This window comes from Caretta caretta, chromosome 5 (assembly GCF_965140235.1).
Source record: "Caretta caretta isolate rCarCar2 chromosome 5, rCarCar1.hap1, whole genome shotgun sequence".
NCBI lineage: Eukaryota > Metazoa > Chordata > Testudines > Cheloniidae > Caretta > Caretta caretta.
Genome location: NC_134210.1, coordinates 132,453,467 through 132,474,268, shown reverse-complemented (window position 1 = coordinate 132,474,268; position 20,802 = coordinate 132,453,467). Strand labels below are relative to the sequence as shown.

The 20,802-nt window shown below is 44.7% G+C and overlaps 1 protein-coding gene across 10 annotated transcripts in view; it reads left to right on the top strand.

Annotated features, from left to right (window-relative positions):
• The window catches only part of NRG1 (neuregulin 1), a 763,523-nt gene that overhangs the window by 329,927 nt on the left and 412,794 nt on the right, over nucleotides 1–20,802 (top strand). For 6 of the 10 annotated variants that reach the window (XM_048851616.2, XM_048851621.2, XM_075128908.1 and 3 more), the window contains exon 2: nucleotides 10,349–10,423. The exons of 2 other annotated variants lie outside the window; for them this stretch is intronic. Coding sequence is in view for 5 of the 8 variants with exons in the window: in XM_048851621.2 (XP_048707578.1) it covers nucleotides 10,349–10,423 (75 nt within the window). In the remaining 3 variants the exon portion in view is untranslated. The remainder of the gene's footprint in view (nucleotides 1–10,348; nucleotides 10,424–20,802) is intronic. 2 more of the 10 variants (XM_048851620.2, XM_048851618.2) reach the window with 1 other exon arrangement.

Here is a 20,802-nt window from a genome sequence, read left to right as displayed (position 1 = left end):
CTTTGCTATACCCAGTTCCTTTATATCCATATGCATATATTTCCACATTTTTCTTACAGTCACATTCTGCAAAGGTACTATTCAAATCTTGCTGTGCTTGCAAGATATGACTTTGGAGAATGGCTCTCTCAAACCAGTGGCTGTTGTAGCAAGAAGGCCTTTGAAAATAAATTTCATTCCATTTTTAATTGACTGAATTTGTTGGAGAGCAGCCTGTCCTTGTGTTAGAGGATGCAAGTTGTGGGATTCCCTCATGTTATGATGCCAGTAGGTTGCTTGATATAATTCCCATAACTCTGACTGCAATATATGGTAATGAAGCTTGATGTCATGCCGGCAAAGGATATCCCTCTCTCAGGGGGCCAGATTCAGGTCAGAGATGGGGCCTCAATTAGTCAGAACCTCCATAGCTGTGTAAGATAGGAAGGTCCCTCATCCTGTGTGCGCCAACAGCCAGCGAGGCAGTTAGCCCTTGGATTGAGCCCTTCCAAAGAACTGTTTTAAAATATCTGATATTTTAATTTCAGAAAAGACATTCAGCTCAGGTAGATGTCTTTAAAGAGTACAAGTTTCCTGTTTCTCCAACTTATTGTAGCAGGTCATTTGGAGGAATCTTCAGGAAGGTTTCTTCTCGAACATTAATCTAGTGGGAGACAAATGCTGCTACGCGTGGCTGATTTCTGCCATTTTGACAATAACTGGAAAAGTGAGAATGGGCAGCTTTGTTAATAACATTTTTAACTGTATTGACTAAGGGTAAAAATTTCAGAAGCACCTAAATGACTGAGAAGCTTTTGAAAATCGTATCCCAAGACAGCTGTTAGTCGTGTTGCTTAATGAACGACTGGAACGTGCTCTGATACTACAGTGACGAGCACAGTATACAAAGCTATGTAGAATAGAATCCTTTCTTATGCCATCTGGCTGTAACAATGAATGTTTTCCCTGATCCAAGTTGGCAACTCTGTCCCGGTCAAGTTGAATTCTAGTGGTGTCAAGCAGTTAGTCACAGCATCCAATCATGCAAAGAATGAGAACAGAGTGAATTCACTGTTGACTAGCAGCAGGAAGCAGCACAAAATGCTAGTTGTTCGCAATATTTTTGGCTCTCCTGCAATTTTAAATATAAGCTTCCTTGCTTCCTTGGGTGCAGGCTGTAGTTGGCTCTGCTAGAATAGCTGGTGAAGGAAACCCGTTTGGAAGACGTGTTATCCACACTGGTATATAGCTGGCATGTTGCTTGCTGGAGTTTCTTTTTGTATAGAACAAAATATCTCGGTCCATTAACTTTTAGTGCTGATTGTGTCACGGGGGGCTGAGGGATGCAGAGGTTATAAATTGCTGTAATTAGATACTCATTTGTTTTGTCTATTGCTTGAAAACATGCAAACTCTACAGCATGTTAGAAAGTTCCCTGAGTTTGGCAGAATAACATTTGTAAATGCATTCTGCAACCCAATATTAACTGTTCTTCCCCTCTGGGGATGATCTTGCTGGGCTGCCATGTACAGAGCTTCCCTTCAATGGGAGTTTATTTATGTACAACTTGTATTACACTAGGGCCTAATGGCCCCAGTCAAGAATTGGGATCCCATTGTGCTAAGTACTGTAAAAACAAGTGAAAAAAATCCCCAGTCTCTGCCTTCAACAACTCCTGATCTTGACTCATGACAAGATGCACAGTGGGGCCCTGATCTCAGCTGGTGACTCTTGGTACTGTAATAATATACGAGATATACTGTAATGTACTATAGGAAGAATTGGTGTGAGTGGCTGGAGACCAGAAGGATTTGCCAAGGGAAGATGCAGTTTGCATTCTGAGTCTAAATGGTGGGCGGGGTAAGAGAAAGAAGTTGAATGTAGAGTTTGTGCTGCAAGTGCAAAAAGGGTATTTTCCATCTAGGTTGGAAACAGAACAAAAAGGACTCAGTCTTGTTTCGACTGAGTGATCCCACAGAATTCACATATACTTATTTTAAACCAGTGTGACTCCAATTAAATCAGTGGAGTTGCTCCTGATTGACACCAGTGCAGGCGAGGGGAGGATCTGGTCGAGTGGTATAAATAAATATTACTCATGTGATTTTTGGGGAAAGTCCTTTGGAATTTGATAGTGATGAAATGTGATAGGCTTCTATAAAAACTGAATGCAGTAGGGTTTATAGATTTTTTCTAGAAATGTATAGCTTTTAATAGAAAATTTTATCCTTTCTGTATAATTTTAAGCCAGCCTATACAATTTAACAGAACATTCTGTCCCTGTTATGGAATTCCATGGATTAGTTTAAAAATTCTCTTAGAATGTTTTCATTTTCTAGTAAAACCTATGGGATTCTTCCATAAGAGTAAAGGTTGTAGGATGGTTGGCTACATTTCAACATGTGGGTCAGATTCTGCCATCAGACACAGGCACTTAGCACTTGTGGATTTCAGTGAACACTTCATGCATCCACCCAAGGACAGAATTTGGTCCTTAACGAATCAATTACTTTAGTCTGATTCACACAAAAAAACCCAGTTATCCCCAAGTTTAGACTGAGTTAAATTACAGCTTTTCTTCTCTTACATAAGAGCAGTTTGGAGTCTGGAGAGTGACTCTGAACTGCTTCTCTCAGATTATTTCCCCCCCATTGCATAAAATTCGATCACAGCTAAAAGGCATGAAAAGTGAGCTCAATATGTGTTGTTTAAAACTGTTTGAAGAAATCTGCTTTTTGTGGATGTAAATGTTTAGGACACCCAGAAATGATTTATTTACTAGCTTTCAAAAGGCTGAATTACCCTTATCCATCACTGTATAAACTCTGTGCTGCTACTATCATTGAAAATATTTAAGAACTCCACAGGTAGGCTGAGGGCCCATTTATCTGTGAAATACAGCAGATTTACTGCATTACTCATCCAGAGGCTACACATCAAAGGGGATTCCTGGGGGTACGAAATGCCCATTCCTCCATTTTCTTTGTCTTTACAGCTACCAACAGTCACTCACAATTTTGCACGCTTTGGTTTAGGGCTGGTCTACACTGCCAAGTTTTTTCACCAAATGGCAGCTGTTGGCGATGAAACAGCCAAGGTGTACACATGGCAAAGCCACTTTTTGTGACAAACCTCCTCAGCTGCAAATGGCAGCGCTTTAATAAAACCACCTCGAGGAAAGGGATCCAGCTTACTGGACAAAGGTTTTATCGCCAGAGTACCAGTGTAAACACCTTGCTTGCTTTTCTCGCTGTAATTGGCCTCTGGGCGTGTCCCACAATGCCTGAAGTGACCGCCCTGCTCAGTGTTTTGAACTCAGCGGCCCTGCAGGCCTGCGCCCTGTCCCTTTCAAAGCTCGGTTCTGACAGCCACCGTGCTGTGCTGCTCTGCTCCAGGAACCAAAGACCAAATTATTCACGTGGAATGCTCCTGCTGTTTCCCACACGAGGAACTCAGAGGCAGGCAGGGGTGGATATCTGTGTGTGTGTGTGTGTGTGTGTGTGTGTGAGAGAGAGAGAGAGGGAGAGAGAGAGAGACTCTGTGCTGTGCAGAGCCAGGGAGGGAGGTGGGGGCTGATGTCCCCTTTCCCCTGCTTCAGGACTGGTTGCTTCTGGCACTGTCTGAACTTACCAGACAGTGTGCCAACACACTCACTCTCCCCCAACACACACTGTCTGTCTCCCCCCCACTTCCTGTCACACACTCTCCCCTGCTATGCCCCACACTTCAGTTGAAAAGTGGCTGGCAATCTATTAGGATGCCCATGGAACAATGGGATTGAGAAACCTGCATCACATGATGCTGTACCTGCCCCATGAGGCATTGTAAACCCTTCCCAAAGCACCCTGAGGCCAGTTGCCCAGTGGGATAACTACCCACAGTGCACTACTCTCTTGTCGATGCAAGAGCTGCTGGTGTGGATGTGCTCCAGCGACACAAGGAGCGCAGTGTGGACATGCAACAGCGATTTAATTAAAGCACCTTAATAAAAGTGGTCTAACTTTGGGCGAAAAAGCTTGGCACTGTAGACATAGCCTTTGTCTATGATTCCCTCTTACATTTGACACATGATGTTTGCGCCGGTTCTCTTGGTTGAGTTGCAAAAGGGATCTGGAGTGAAACCAGAGAGACAATTTGATGGATGCCTGCAAAAGCCGAGTGAAAGAGAAGTTTGTTAGTTTGTTTCTCTTTTTAAGGCACCACTGGCAGCTGTAGGTTGGGAGTTTCAAAATTGCTGAGAGTTGGACACCCTCACTCCTGCTAAACCAATGGGAGCAGAGTTAGGCCAATGGGAGATTTACCACTGGCTTCAAAGAGAGCAGAGTTAAGCCAGTGTTGAGAGCTATTGAATATCCAATCCATACTGCTGCCTAGAAACAAATTGCAAGGTAGTGATGAATGGGGCTTCAGCAAGGTTTGGGGTTTCTGACAAGAGATGAGCCCAAGCCAAAATCCCATGATTTAAATATGCCTGTGCTTCAGGGAAGTTCAGATCTGAACCTCAACCTCATACCTGTGGGCCATTTCTGTTTAGGGTAGCACGACAGTGTGCATGTAATAGCATCATCCGCAAGATAAAATATCTTTCATCAAAGTTTTTTTCCTCCAGAGATAACAAGAACTGGAAAAAAACAGCAAGCCATAATCTTCTGTAGGTCATTTCATTTCAAATCTAGTGTGCAGCTCAGTATATGAAGTGGTTTTACTTGTAGGGTATAGGTCATAAGCATGGAAAAGAAAGTCCACCCATAGGTCAAGAAGCTTGTGAAATGGCTCCTCGTAAAGCCTGTATGTATGTGAGAATATGTCACAATTAACGAACTTACCAATGCAATGCTAAGTAGCGTGCCCTTTATACTTACACAAATGCAGTATTTATACCAACCCTAAATATTCCAAAATCACGAACCAAACCCCCAACCCCCGAAATCAGAAGATTGACTTAAAAATCATTAGGTTTTAAAAATAATACATTTGGGGGGGGGGTTAATTTGCCATCTGGTTTTTTGAGAATTCAAGGGTCACGTTTTCAAGCTTTTCTCCACAATCATGAGGGCTAGAAACGTTTTGAATGAAAGTTGATAATGTGACATTCACACTCGACTCCAGGAGCTCTGGCTTTAAGTAAAACACCAGATATCGCAATACCTGTGATAAAATGTGACTTTAATCAAAGACTTTTTTTTGAAAAGGGTAGATGAACACATAGGGTGTGTCCACACAGCAAGCAGAAGCCTGTGGCAGCCAGTCTCAAAGCCTGGGTCTACAGATTCGGGCTCACACTGTGGTGCTAAAAGTAGTTGCTGTGTAGACATTTGGGCTCAGGTTGGGGGTTGGGCTCTGAAGCCTAGGAAGGCGGGTGTGCGTCAGAGCCCGAACTCCAGACTGAGCCTGAACACCCTACCCATTTTAGCACCGTATCACAAGCCTTGTGAGCATGAGGCTGTCAACTTGGGCTTTGAGCCTCACTGCTGCGGAATGCTGCTAGCTGTGTAAACACACCCTTCGGGGCTCATTATCAGCCCAGTGTGTCTGTATTTAGGGATGTGCACTGCTGACTGGGCACTGACTGTCTGATTGGCGGCACCGCACAGCGGGACTGGCAGGCTCCCCTCTGTGGCATGTCCCCTCTCCGGGTCCTACACATAGGGGCAACCAGAGTGCTCCGTACGCTGCCCCAGACCTAAGTGCTGCCCCTGAAGCTCCATTGACTGGGAACCATGGCCAATGGGAGCTGTGGGGGCGGTGCTTGCAGATGGGGCAGCACAGAGAACCACCTGGCCGCACCTCTGCTTAGGAGCCAGAGAGAGGACATGTTGCTGCTTCCAGGAGCTGCTTGAGGTAAGCACAGCCCTGAGCCTGCACCCCTGAGCACCCCCCCACCTGCACCGCACCCCCCTTCCCCAGCACTGATCCCCCTCCCACCCTCTGAACCCCTCAATCCCAACCCAGAGCACCCTCCTGCACCCCAAACCCTTCATCCCCAGCCCCACCCCAGAGCCTGCATCCCCAGCTGGAGCCCTCACCCCCTCTCGTACCCCAGCCCCCTGAGCCAACCAGGTGAAAATGAGCAAGTGAGTGAGGGTGAGGAGAGTGGGGGGACGGGACCTCAGAGAAGGGGCAGGACATGGGCGGGCCTTGGAGGAGGGGCAGGGCAAGGGTGTTTGGTTTTGTGCGAGTAGAAACTTGGCAACCCTACAGCTGAGAGAAAGGCACACTGCTGCCGCACATTAGTCTTAGCAGCTGGGCAAATTGGCCATAACGGGTCTGATCCAATGCCGAATGAAGTCAAGGCCCACAGTTGTGAGATGTACAATGGTTGCTGACTCTTACGATTTTATTGTGAGTCTCGTGATATTTGGTGGTTTTTCTTAAAGCCATAGCTGCTGGATTCATGTGATTCAGGGAGAGTCTACACTACAGCTGGGAGGGTGCTTCGCATACTAAAAATAGCATACTAAAAATAGCAGCGCAGCCGTGGTGGCTCAGGCTAGCCATCCAAGTACGTGCCCAGGGGTATTGTACTGCGGGCAGCTAGCCCGAGCCACCATCCATGTTGCCTTGGCCACATTGCTATTTTCAGCACACTAGCTCAAGCAAAGCTAGCACATTTCTGTCTACCCATGCTGGGAAGCACCCTCCCAGCTATTGTGTAGACATACCCTTTTGTGAGAATCTGTTTTCATTAAAGAAAAGAAATATATAAATAAGATATAGAAATAAAAAGACATAGTAGAAACAACATATGCCTATGGAATGACGTAAGTTAAAATGACAGGTTTCAGAGGAACAGCCGTGTTAGTCTGTATTCGCAAAAAGAAAAGGAGTACTTGTGGCACCTTAGAGACTAACCAATTTATTTGAGCATGAGCTTTCGTGAGCCACAGCTGTGGCTCACGAAAGCTCATGCTCAAATAAATTGGTTAGTCTCTAAGGTGCCACAAGTACTCCTTTTCTTTTTATAAGTTAAAATGGATTTGTAGGGGAAGAAAGACTTTAAAGAGTTGGAGTGTAGGCAAAGGAGAAAAGACAGATTTTCAGGTAGATGAGACTGAAAAGAGATGAAACTGCAGAGGAGAAGGCTCTTGCACAAACAGTGGTGAGACTGCAGGAAGAGACGGGAGGGAGGGAAGTGATAGTACTAAAGCAAATGGACCAGTGACAGAACGAGGGAAAGATTAAAGTTGGAGCAAGTTCAAGAAGAATCTTTATAAACAACAAGGGCTATTTGGAAATGGGCTCTGAGCTGAATGGGAAGCCAGTGAAGGACTTTGAAGGTTTGCTTCTTATTATGTGTTAGAAGGAACCTCAGCAAAGAGACAAAGGGAGAAAAATAACACAGAATAAAGAGCAGCTTAATGTAAAATATATGATTTTTTTTAAAAAAGTCCAGCCAAGAGAACAAATTAGTCCCTCTGTGCTTGCCTGGCTAGATAACACAAAGAAGAACTAACGCTATTTCTTTCTTTACCTGCTTTAAACCAGCACCCATGGGAGCCATGCCCCAAAGCGGGAGATTTTTCATAAGCACCCAAAGTGTTGTAGGAGCCACGCACTGAGGGGGGGGAGATTTACAGAAGCAATGAGACTTGTGCTTCTCACTCACTTGGGTGCTTTTGAAAATCTCCCCCCTTCCATATTATAAAGGGAATTTAGTCTGAAAGACTTCCAAAAGTTGTGTTTTGTTTTTTTAAATGAAAAAGTAATGACAAGTCGGCATGGCAAGGGGCAGGAATAAATTTTTTATTTACTTTTACTTTTTACACAAAGATGGGGGGAAAGTGAATGCATTCTTCACTAAACTCTAGTTTATAAAAAGGATTTCCCAGTTCATCTGCTTCGTCAGGACCTGAATCCAGTGAGGCGGGATTGTGGTCTTGAGCATGAATTGTCTCTTTAGTCTCTGCTTATCACAAGACAGAAATGACTTTAACGGGGAACAGTTGCACTTGTGTCAGCAATAATGCAGCATTTGCTGCTTCTATATGAGTGAAATGGGCAGGTTTTTGACAGCAGACTGCTCAAATGCATGTTTCAGCACTTTCTCCAATGGAGAATTAGCTTCCCATCTTCGCTTTAAAATATCTTTTATTTTAAGTAACACAAATGCTGTTTTATCAACCACGTACATTGCTTAAGTGATGATGTCAGCAAGTTAAGGAAGTATGGGCTGGATGAATGCACTATAAGGTGGGTAGAAAGCTGGCTAGATTGTCGGGCTCAACGGGTAGTGATCAATGGCTCCATGTCTAGTTGGCAGCCGGTGTCAAGTGGAGTGCCCCAGGGGTCGGTCCTGGGGCCGGTGTTGTTCAATATCTTCATAAATGATCTGGAGGATGGTGTGGATTGCACTCTCAGCAAATTTGCGGATGATACTAAACTGGGAGGAGTGGTAGATATGCTGGAGGGGAGGGATAGGATACAGAAGGACCTAGACAAATTGGAGGATTGGGCCAAAAGAAATCTGATGAGGTTCAATAAGGATAAGTGCAGGGTCCTGCACTTAGGACGGAAGAATCCAATGCACCGCTACAGACTAGGGGCCGAATGGCTAGGCAGCAGTTCTGCGGAAAAGGACCTAGGGGTGACAGTGGACGAGAAGCTGGATATGAGTCAGCAGTGTGCCCTTGTTGCCAAGAAGGCCAATGGCATTTTGGGATGTATAAGTAGGGGCATAGCGAGCAGATCGAGGGACGTGATCGTTCCCCTCTATTCAACATTGGTGAGGCCTCATCTGGAGTACTGTGTCCAGTTTTGGGCCCCACACTATAAGAAGGATGTGGATAAATTGGAGAGAGTCCAGCGAAGGGCAACAAAAATGATTAGGGGTCTAGAACACATGACTTATGAGGAGAGGCTGAGGGAGCTGGGATTGTTTAGTCTGCAGAAGAGAAGAATGAGGGGGGATTTGATAGCTGCTTTCAACTACCTGAAAGGGGGTTCCAAAGAGGATGGCTCTAGACTGTTCTCAATGGTAGCAGATGACAGAACGAGGAGTAATGGTCTCAAGTTGCAGTGGGGGAGGTTTAGATTGGATGTTAGGAAAAACTTTTTCACTATGAGGGTGGTGAAACACTGGAATGCGTTACCTAGGGAGGTGGTAGAATCTCCTTCCTTAGAGGTTTTTAAGGTCAGGCTTGACAAAGCCCTGGCTGGGATGATTTAACTGGGAATTGGTCCTGCTTCAAGCAGGGGGTTGGACTAGATGACCTTCTGGGGTCCCTTCCAACCCTGATATTCTATGATTCTATGATTCTATGGAGTCCCATCAAGTTCTAGAAGAATAAGTGGAAAAGGGAGAGCATTTAAAGAGAAACCAGTGCTTAAAAAAGAGATGGTTCATATTTACAGAGTAAGCTTGACTCTGTTCATTACCAGGACTGCATACCAGGAAATCTCCCAAACTCAGATGCAGACTAAGGAACTAATGCCAAGCTCATTACTCCACAGTTAGGAAAAATTAGCTACTATGTATGTGTGTGTGCATCCTCAGTAGCTGCTAATTTTATAACCGTGGGGCCTGATCCTACACTCCTCTACATAAGTGTAACTCTATGGAAAACAGTGACACTATTCCTGATTTACACTGGTGTAAGCAAGAGGACAATCAGGCTGTGAGATGAGTAATGGATCCTATGCATGGTAAATATCATCTCTAACATTAAAATGTGCAGTCCTCTCAACCCAGCAGGCTTTAAGGTCCTGTGAATTGCCTCTTTGTTTTAAAATGCAATATCTTTGGGAGTAATTACATGAGAGGATTATAAAGCACCTATCTGTAAATTTTGCACAGGCAGATTCCTTACAAGATTATGTAGCAAGTACGGTTTGTGAAAGAAAAGCAGACCCCGTAGATGACAACGGTTTCACCAACATGAATTAAACACATTCGTAACACAAAAGAGTTTGGTGTTTTTAAGGGCTGTTGGATGGAATGTTGAAAGATGATCCAAGCATACTGATAGAGCGATGTACAGAATGCCCTGGACATGCCTGTTGGGACTGCTTGGCGTGTGTAAAAAACGAACAGCCCATTACTTTCTTTCTTCATGTGTGTATTGATCTTAGTACAGTGCAAAGCATTTCTTGGGGACTGATGCTTAGCAAGGGCTAATGGTCCTCTGGCTGGACTTCAGGCCATCAGCTTTTCCAAGCCAACCTTGAGCAGACAGCCCAACATCTCCATTGCTATTGTCTACAGTAGGTGCATGGGAGGGCGGGGTAGGGCATTGCAATACAAACTGGCATGCAAATAGCATTAAACAGTTGAAGTATTTGCTGTTTGGTCAGTGAGATTATCTAAATATCCCCTTCCCTTCTCTTTCTTTCCCCCTCCCCGCCTCCCCTCTCTTCTCCCATTTACTGTCAGGAAGGGCCACTTCTGAAGGGCCAATTCAGCACAGCCTGGCACCGACAGAGACTAACAACAACAGCAGCTACAACAGTGAGTGGATTTAAAATCAAGGAACCGTTTGAAAGATGTGACTTTGTGTACATGGAATGTGCAGTAACTGTACTGAGGACTGCGGATGTGTTTGTACTCGGCAGAAGTCCTCTGCCTGGGCCATCCTTAGAGCTTCTGACACCCCCCCACCCCCGATCCCCAAAGCAAGGTCCATTACAGGAGCCATGGGAGATCTGACCTGAGAGCCAGTAGCTGGGAATGTCACTAACGAAATGAGTTTTAGAAATTCCCTGAATTTCGGAGAAACTTATTGCAGTGCTGGATATAGGCATATTAATGATATAAGCAAGCCCAGGAAACCAGAAGCCAGACACAGACTGAGCTATCAGGCAAACAGTCATTTGCTCATTCTCTGGCATGCTCCAGGGGACTGGTGCCCATCCTAGTTTGATGCTGAGTAGGAGCATTGATCTATGTTACATTAACTCTGCCTGATCTATTCTTAGAGCAGCAGAGATCCGGCCTGCTGGCTTGCGGCAATTCAGCTGCTGTCAGCCTGGGCCTCTCCACTCCTCCCTGTGCTCCCCAGCATGGGAGGGAAAGGGAGCATTGACTCTTCAGCTGTAACACCCCCACGCAGTCACTCAGGATCCTGAAAAAAGGAGTACTTGTGGCACCTTAGAGACTAACACATTTATTTGAGCATAAGCTTTCGTGAGCTACAGCTCCCTTCATCAGATGCATAAGCTCACAAAAGCTCATGCTCAAATAAATGTGTTAGTCTCTAAGGTGCCACGAGTATTCCTTTCCTTTTTGCGGATACGGACTAACACGGCTGCTACTCTGAAACCTGTCAGGATCCTGAGTTTGAACAGCCCTCTTCCCTGCCCCGGCAGTGGGGAAAGAGCTCTGGAAGGGAAAGATAAGAATGCACGACCCTTCTACAAGGTCCAGGGGAGAAACAGCTGCCCCTTTCTGTTCCCCGTAGAGGAGCGAACAACAGACTTCTGCTGGCTCCCTTCCCGGCTGGGGATGCTACTGAGACCCCTGCCCCGGCATCGTTCGGCAGGTGGATTAGGCCGGTGTGGGGGATGGAAGGAGTTAGCAGATTGGAGGAGGAGAAGGGCAAGGATGGGGTGGTGAGAGTGGGGAGATAGTCTAAGTGAAGTGTGCACATGCACAGACTGAAGGAGACTATGGAGCAGAATGGGGAGTAATGAGTGAATTGGAGAAGGGGGCATGACAGGTGGAGAGTAGTGAATGGATTTGGGGCTTGTAGGCATCAGAGACTTGAGACACATTCCAAGGTGATGGAAGTGATGCCAAGAACATGCTATGGGTAAGCTGGCCATCAGAAAACCTGGAATCCTAGCTCCCTATTGTGAAATGGTCCCTCCCATGGCAGAAAGGGAGAGAGATCCCTGACCTCAGCCTGTCACCAGTTCAGGACTCACCACAGGTACAATATAATTTCTAGCACCTTATACTGCCTATTGCACTGTGTGTTTATGCAAGTCTAATGTTCCCCTCTAGGGCAGAGGAAAAATACAGCCTTAGTGATGGGGTTGCCTCTCTTTTACGAAAGGAAACTCTGTTGTCCTCAGCATAGTTCTAACATTTTCCATGTGTTAGATAGATACTGCACACTTAGTACATTATGGACATAGTTTGCTAGAGTGATATTTGTTAAATTCTTGCTCATGAACCATAAATAAAACTGAAATAATGTTATAATGGCCTAAACCAAAATCTGATCGTATTATGCTGCATGGTGAACAATGGGAGAGTTACAGCACAAAACCAATAGCTCACTGCTCTTTGATTGTAAAAATGAGAATTGTTTGTTTTCTTGCCATATTTAGCTGGTTCTTCCATGATCTGAGAGATTTGTACTGGTTTTTCCCCTGTAAATTGTTCTCTGTTAGTTTGCTCAAGTTCCACAGTACCTGTAATCTGTGATTTGCCTGTGTCAATTGTTGTTCACAAGTGTCAATATCCTGGGTAATCAAACCAGCTGTTTTGGCAGTCCTAGCCCTAATCCTGCAGTATATGGAGGTGAACTTTGAATTCAATGAGGCTACTCACATGCAAAGTTATTCACGTGCATTTGCAGAATCTGGGCCTGTGTTTGTACCACAGGGAAATGAATTTTAAAACTGAATGGTGCCCCTAGAGTATCTATATAGGACACCTGGGGATTTAGGGCTTTTGCTGACCCTGAGCATGTCATCAGGTAAACTGGATATGATGCATACATTGTGCAATGAGGATGTATGACATTCAGCATAGTGTTTACACGTTTAGGGGTCTCTTACAGGAGTGTGTGGGTGCGGTTCTGTGGCCTGCCCTGTGCAGGAGGTCAGACCAGATGATCATTGATAGTCCCTCTATAAATTACTGGCTCCTCTTTAAAAAAGAAAAAAGCTTGGTGATGGTATTATCACTTGTGAGGGTGCCCTGCAGAGCAATTCATTTTGTAATTAAAAGCCACTGTTTGTCTCTTGAGTGTCCCTTAGCCACTCTGTGTCTTCCACATCCTTTGCCTTTTTTAAAGTCCCATTGCCATAGTTCCTTTCTGTCTTACTTTGTCTCACTGCACAACTTTACATTTTTGATTCACGAGTTACTGCACGTAATCAGATCGTAACAAATCCTGGGATTAGATCTGAAAGCTAGGAATTGTTGTTGATTGTATTATGCCTGTTATGCGGCCTCATCCAAAAGAGAAACACATTCAGGCTGCTTAGTGTTCTGTGAGTCTGGTGCTTGTGAAATGCAGGTGATAACTGCACTGGCTAAAGCCATGCAGTAATGCAGGCAGTTATTGTGCAGGGCTCTCAATAGAGCTGTCAATGCCCTTCAGTCCTGGTTTGCCATACCTTGGATATTCAAAACCTCGTTCTCTCCTGAGCAGACACTCCCATCTGTCAGCAAATGTATTAAACACCACACATCTGGAGACAGGGAGGAGACCACCAGACAGTACCTCCAAAAGTTATTAGTGTTTGTATTACAGTAATGCCTGCAGCCTCCAGCTGAGATCAGGGCTCCATTGCACTGTAAAGATGCATAGTGAGAGACAGTCTCTGCCCCAAAGAGCTTACAGTCTAAATAGATAGGACAAAAGGTGGGAGAAAGGAAGGGGTGTTATTCCCATGCCACAGATGAGGAGCTGAGGGTACATCTACACAGGAAAAAAAAAACCTGCAGCAGCAGGTCTCAGAGCCCAGGTCAACTGACTTGGGCTCACTCTCTGGAGCTAAAAACAGCAGGATACCTGTTCCCCTTTGGGCTGGAGCCTGGGCTCTGAGACCAGCAAGTGGGGAGAGTCTCAGAGCCTGGGCTCCAGCCCAGGCAGGAACATCTACACCGAACCCAAGTCAGTTGACCTTGGCTCTGAACCTTGACACCGTGTGGCGACATTGTTTGCTGTGTAGATGTAACCCGTGAGATCACAAGACTGACAAGAGGTCACACCAGAGGGTTGTAGCAGAGCTCGGAATTGAACTTAGCCTGATACCCAGTCTGGTGCTTTAATCACAAGATCATCTTTCCTCTTTGTAAATCAACTGTCTTCCCAAAAAAAACCCAATGGTGGCATCTTCTACCATTGTGCAATGGTGAGGAGCTGTAACCTTTATGTGGGCTACAGTTCACTTCATTTCCCACCTCCAGTGTCTTAAAAAAAACCCAACTCCCATAGAAAGTAGCTGGAGACCCAGAGTTCAGCAAGGATCGCACAGGGTCAACCTCTCCACATGCAAGTCCCAAAAGGAACTAAAGAACTGAATTTAATTAAATAACTTTATAAAATCGTATAATAAAGAAATAAATAATCTAATTTTTACCGCATGACATGGCTATTTTATAATCCACAGACATTACCTTCACAGTTATACATAAACATATTAAACAAATTAAATTATAAAACAAATTAAAATCTGAACTGTTCAGTCCCCACAGAAACACAGTGAGAAGAAAGGGAAAGTTCCCAGAAGCGCAGGTTTAGTTCACCTAAGTCTGAGTTAGAGTCTTTGATCACCAAATCTAGACAGTCTGCTGAGTCTAAAACAACATCTTCCCTCCCCTTGCTCGTAGGGATCTTCAGCTGGATCCAGGTAGACTCTTCCCCTGCTGAAATCACTGCTAGCCAGTCAGCTGATGGATTAACCCACCATCAGTTACGGGTATAGATTTAAAGAAAACCCTGTTACAAGAAAACACAAAACTGAAAATAGCAAAGTAGAAATGACTCTTTCCCCATTACTGCATTTAAAAAAAGGTTGGTGACTCAGACTAGTTGAGACAATTTAACTGGAACAATTTGGCGAAAATCAAAACAACATTCAAAGCATACAATTAAAAGAGTTATTTTTCCCTCCCAATTTCCCCTGGCTATAATTAGCATTGCCCAGGCTTCCCTGTTAGAGGGTTAACAATATCACTAACGTGCTGCAAAATGCTTCAGAGTTAGGGACAACAGCCTGCTTCCTGCTCCTGGGCTCAACTTCTCCCAACTCACACAGGGCACATGGCCTTCCGCAAAGCAGCTGCCCTGACTGGAGTCTGACCCCAGCAACAGGGAACCTACTGGAGTAGGGCTGGGCAAACTACAGCCCGCGGGCCAGATCCAGCCCATGAGGGCTTTGGATTTAGCCCGCGGGATTGCCACCCCCGTGGCACCGCGGGGCTAAGGCAGGGGGAGGGAGGGGGGGGAGCACAGGGCTCCGCGCTCTGCTCTGGCCTGCAGGCACCACCCCCTGCAGCTCCCATTGGCTGGGAACGGGGAACCGCAGGGACGTGGTGCTGGCTGCTTCTAGGAGCGGTGCGGCATGGGGCCAGGGCAGGCAGGGAGCCTGCCTTAGCCCCGCTCACACCCCGGAGCTACTCAAGGTAAGCAGCGCTGGGCCAGAGCCCACACCCCGAACCCCTCCTACATCCCAACCCCCCGCCCTGAGCCCCCTGCCGCACCCACATCCCTCCTGCACCCCAACCCCCTGCCATGAGCCCCCCAACCCCGGCCTTGAGCCCCCTCCTGCATTCCACACCACCTCCTGCACCCCAACCCCCTGCCCTGATCCCCCTTGTAAACCCTGCACCCCTCCTGTGCCCCAACCCCTTGCCCTGTGCCCCTTCCTGCACACCGCACCCCCTCCCACACCCTGCACTCCCTCCCGCACCTCCCAACCCTCTGCCCCAGCCCTACATTCATGGCCCTGCATATAATTGCCCCACCCAGATGTGGCCCACCCCTGTACTGGAGCATACCCAAAGTTTCTGGATGTGGAGTGCTTAATCTACCTAGCAACAATGACCCAGACACAACTCACTCCTACCTCCTCCCAAGGAGTCTCTTAAAGAGATATCTCCCTATTAGGCACATGGGTTACAGAGTTATAGAGGAAAAGAGCATGGTGGAATGTTATGTATTAAATCAGAATTAAATCTGCGACATGCTCAGAGCAGCCAGGAAGTGAAGAAACAAGGACTGAAGGGTGGCTTAGAAGTATTGAAAAGAGCAAACAAAGCCCAATCCCCCACAAACCTTGAGCTGACACTGATCGACACTTTGGTGAGTTGTCTCAGGGGCATGGAGACTGAAGTACCCCCTCACAGAGGTCAGCGATGAGGCATATCGGTAAGAACTGGAAGAAGCTTGTACTGCCTGCCTTGTTCCTGTACTGTGGGCGAGCGCTCAGGTTCCATGTCTGTCAACGCAGCTAAAGTTTTCACAAGCACTAATCTCACTTCATTGCATGGTCTGTAAGGGAGCAGATGCTCTCTGAGGGCTAAATGCCAGCCACACTTTGCCGCTAGAGTGTGAGGTAAGGCTTGGTTCTTTTCATGGGAAGAAGGCATGTTGTATTATCACATGATGATTTGTGACGTGGTTTTTATTGGTCTCTTTTTGTATGTTGTCAAAGGCTGAATCTGTTTGGTTTTGATGGATTTTTGATTCCCTTCTTTAAGCACTGTTTTTTATCTGTTTGTTGTGACTGGTGTTTAATCTGATAGAAGGGTTCAGCATAAATTTCTGCTTTGTATGCAGAGTTAGTAAGTATTGCCCATCATTCTGGGGTTCTTGGCTGTTGTATTCAGTTCACTAAGGTCCTTATCCAAACTCCAAGTTTGTGGAAAGACTCCTATTGGTTTTAATGGGCTTTGGAGCAGATTCTAAACGGGCCAAATGAATTACTGTGATAGAATTGATGGTGTTTTCCCTACTGGTAGCTCTGACATTACTGGTTATTTATGCCCTATCAAATGGCAAACTAACAGGCAACCTGGGACATAGCAAATTTAGGCTGCAACCAGCAAAAGATTATCATTTTTGATACAAGATCTGTAGAAACAAGTCTAGTGAACTATTAGAACATATAGTAACTTAGTTGTGTTACAACAAGTTAGCAGTGCGCTACTGAAAGCTGATGTTTGTTACTGCAAAACTTTTATACTTATGTCTTTCTGAATGCTCTGTGGCACTAACTTGTACCTCAGGATGCCCTGATATTTGTGGCAACCTGAAATTTTTGTCAGCATGTAAAATGGATGGAAAAATTCCAACATAGTGCTTTATACTGATTTGAAGATTAAAATGTATAATGAGTTGCTCTTCTCTGTAACACTTCGCTTCCTTTTTTGCCTCCATATACACACTCTTATCCCTGCTCAAGCCACTGGCCTGCCATTTTTTTAAGATTACCTTTTCCTTCTCAACAGAGTCTTGAATTGGAGGATTCCACCATCAAGTTTCCATTCTTATCTTTTTCAACACTGGTTTCATCATTCCTCAGACTTCATGTACCTTATCCAGCAGCATTAATTTTGGTTTGCATGAATTATCCTCCATACATCCCTGTGTGTAGTCAAGAAGTTTATGCATTATGTCCTGTTTAAAGATTTCTTTTTATTCCCATAAGTTTTATTCCTTTAAGTTTCCATCACTTAGGCTTTTGCAGTGTCCAGGGCTTCACTGCTTCCAAGGTCTCTGCATTCTGAAGTCCATAAGGAAAAGTCTGTGCTGGTTCACAATGCACTTGCCAGGTATTACTGTACCATTGATTATTGGTGATTGATCACTTTTTGTTAAAAATAAATCCATTTGGGACTTTTGTCTTCCACCGGCTATGAGGTGACTTTCCCTCTTCTGAACGTTTGTGTTTGCAATCACCACGTCCCGTGCCAGACAAGTCTGTGGGACCGTTGCCCGCTCAGAGTTTCTGGTTCCAGTGCCATGCCCTCCATGGAATACTTCATACACAGCCTTCTCAGTGCTAACATGTGCACTTGGATTTGCTCTGAGAATTATCTTCTCATTGGGTGGTATGTTTCCAGTGAAACACAATAACCCACTGAAAAACTCACAATAACCCACTGAAAAATTAGTTTAACTTTTCATCTTCTCCTAACTGTAGCGCATACCCATTTACTATATGGATCGTTACCTCTTCCCAACACTCATCCCTCTGTTGTCCGATGTTCTGGTAATCTCTATCACGTGCCTCTTCGTGGTTTCATCCAGAATAACTCTGATACCATTTCAGGATTTTGTAGCCCTCCATCTAGGGTGACCAGATGTTCTGATTTTATAGGGACAGTCCCGATTTTGGGGGCTTTTTCTTATATAGGCGCCTATTACCCCCCACCCCCTGTCCCAATTTTTCACACTTGCTATCTGGTCACCCTACCTCCACCAGCGTCTTAGCTTTACAACCTTTCTATTTTGTCTCTTGTACACATGCTGCATTTTCTCTTCTCCCCTTTGAGACCTCACACAGCTCCAAGTTTCTTCCAGTCAGTGTTCTTATGTCCCAACTGGCATATCTCAGCTCAATCCACTTGCTCACTTCTTTAACTTTAGTAGCCCTTGCCCTTGAATGTAGACAGGAAGAGGATTCACCTCCTTTAAAAGCTTTGTGCAAGGGTTAATATAGACTGAGCGCTAAGGCCCAGATCCTCAGCTGGTGTCGACTGCCATAATGCCATTGACTTCAGTTGAGCAATAATGATTTACACAGGTTGAGGATCAGGCTCTAAGTATTATGCTGCAAAAGAAAAGCAGCTTGCGTCAGTCCATAGTGGCTGCATCTGGGTGTTTTCCAAGGGGTAGCCTGGCAAGTTGCCGCTATACATTCCGCTTATGCTGATCCTACTCTACTGCTACTGTTCCTGGTTAACGCAAAGATTCACATCCTATCCTGTGAACGTGCCTGCCCACTCTTGACCTTTGAGACAAATGGGGAACTGTGGATATTTGCCTGTCCAATAAGGAAAATCATTGACAACGCTCCAAAAGCAAAAACAGGTGTGCTATGCAAATGAGACTTTGAGATGGACTCTCGAGCTAGACATGGGTATGTCACCTGATGTTTTACTCCGTGAAGCCAGATCCTCAGCTGGTGTAAATTGACATTGATTCATTGCCACCATTGCCGATGTACACCAGCTGAGGGTCTGGCCCACAGGAGAACAGAAACAATGCAGAGTGTTAATGTTCTTGTATTAACCATAATTCATAAATTAAGCAAAGGAAGGTGGAATTATATGATTTATGGAAGTACCAGTTGTTCGTAGGAAGTTAAAGCATCCCCTGCTTTTCCAGTTGTGTTTGAATTTCAGGGTCATCTCTTTAGAAATCAATATTCTTGTGTCTCTTTGCTTCTTTTGCTAATAAAATGACTAAGAAGGGACATGATAAAAATATATAAAATAATGAATAGAGAGGTAGATCAGGAACTTCTGTTCTCCTTGTCTCAAAACACAGGAATAAAAAGATGTTCAAAGAAATTGAAAAGTGGAGAATTCAAAATTGATAAATGGCAATACTTTTTCACACAATGTGTAATTAGGCTGTGGAACTCCTTGTCAAATGAAGTTATCGAGGCCAGGAATTTAGCAGGATTTAAAGAGGGATTGGATATTTTTAAGGATAGCAAGAATATCCAAATGTCAAAATTTATGATGATGATTTTGGAAGCGATATTAAACATAGTGCTCCTGAGCTTAAATCAGTCTCTAGCTATTAGAGCTCAGTATGACACATGATATTCAGGGTAGATTGTCTTCCTACTGCGAGGTTCTTACACCTTCCTTTGAAGCATATAGTGCTGACCAATGTCAGAGGCAGGATATTGGACTATATCGACTTTGGGTCTGATCCAGTCTGGCAATTCCTATATACCTTTTTTACTCCTTCTCCACCCTGATTTTGGCAGTGACTGTCAAATATCCAATTGCTGGTGATTATACTGATTTATTGATTATACTCATTCATAGCTTATGAGTCAGGATATACGATTTCTTTGTGAAATTCACAAAGTACGTTGTGCTCAATGTACTCAGAGCTTGAATATAATAATAAATAATGCTGAAAAAGCAGAACAGAAATATTTCGGAGTCTGAAGCAAAGCCAATAATCAAGATTTGTAGGGTGGACCTGTTTCAATATTTTCACAGCAGTGATGTCGAAGATTATTCTCTATATTTGCAGTAAAAGAGTAAGCTATGGCAAACCTACAGTCCACAGAGGTATATTTACTCCTAGGGACCTCCAGAAGCATAACATCCATGTTCAACTCCATAGAGAAACACACCAGGCTAACAGCTAGCCTGAGAGAACTAGCAGTGAGATGTTGGTGAACACTGTGAAATGCCTACCACCACCTCGTCCTCCATTAAACATACAAGGTGGAGACCAAAACCAACAGTTATGTGTACAGAGAGACCAAGAAATGAAAACTGGGGTATTGCACGTACCTGTGAAATTCCAGTCCAAACACTCTCCTCCACAGAGTCCTTAACAGACTCTGTTAAGGACAGAAGAGTGGCATTTAAGAGTGAGTCAGAGTCAGCAGAGGTTGTGTCAGAGGAGTGTCGGTGGGTTTATCTACAGGGGAAGGTTATACCAGTGTAAAGTAGGGTGTGAATTTAAAGCGCTTATACTGGTATCACTCCCAGTGGGGACACTTTTATTCCAGCATTATAAGAGGACCTTTTTTCAGTATAGTTTGTCCCTTTAGAAGCAGTTTAAATGGAGCCAAAAAAGTCACTCTTATTCCAGAATAAGTGTGTCTACATGGGGAGTTATACCAATATAGTTGGAAAAATTTCCAGTGTAGACAAGCCCTTTGACCAATACACACAATGTATTCGATCCAAGAGCAGCAGCTGAGCAATTAGGTGAAATCTCTGCAATAATACAGCTTTGACATTCTGAATAAGTGATTTAAAACCCCTTTCAAGCTAACCCAAATGCGTAGTTTTGAATCACTGCCCTGATTCTAAATGGCCAGTATTTTTGTAGAGATTGCACACAAGTACTCTGCTGGACTATACATTAGTTTCTACCCTTTCTTTGCAGACACCAAATATAATTTCTCCACAATGGATTTAGGCTCTGGAATAATTGTCTCACTTCA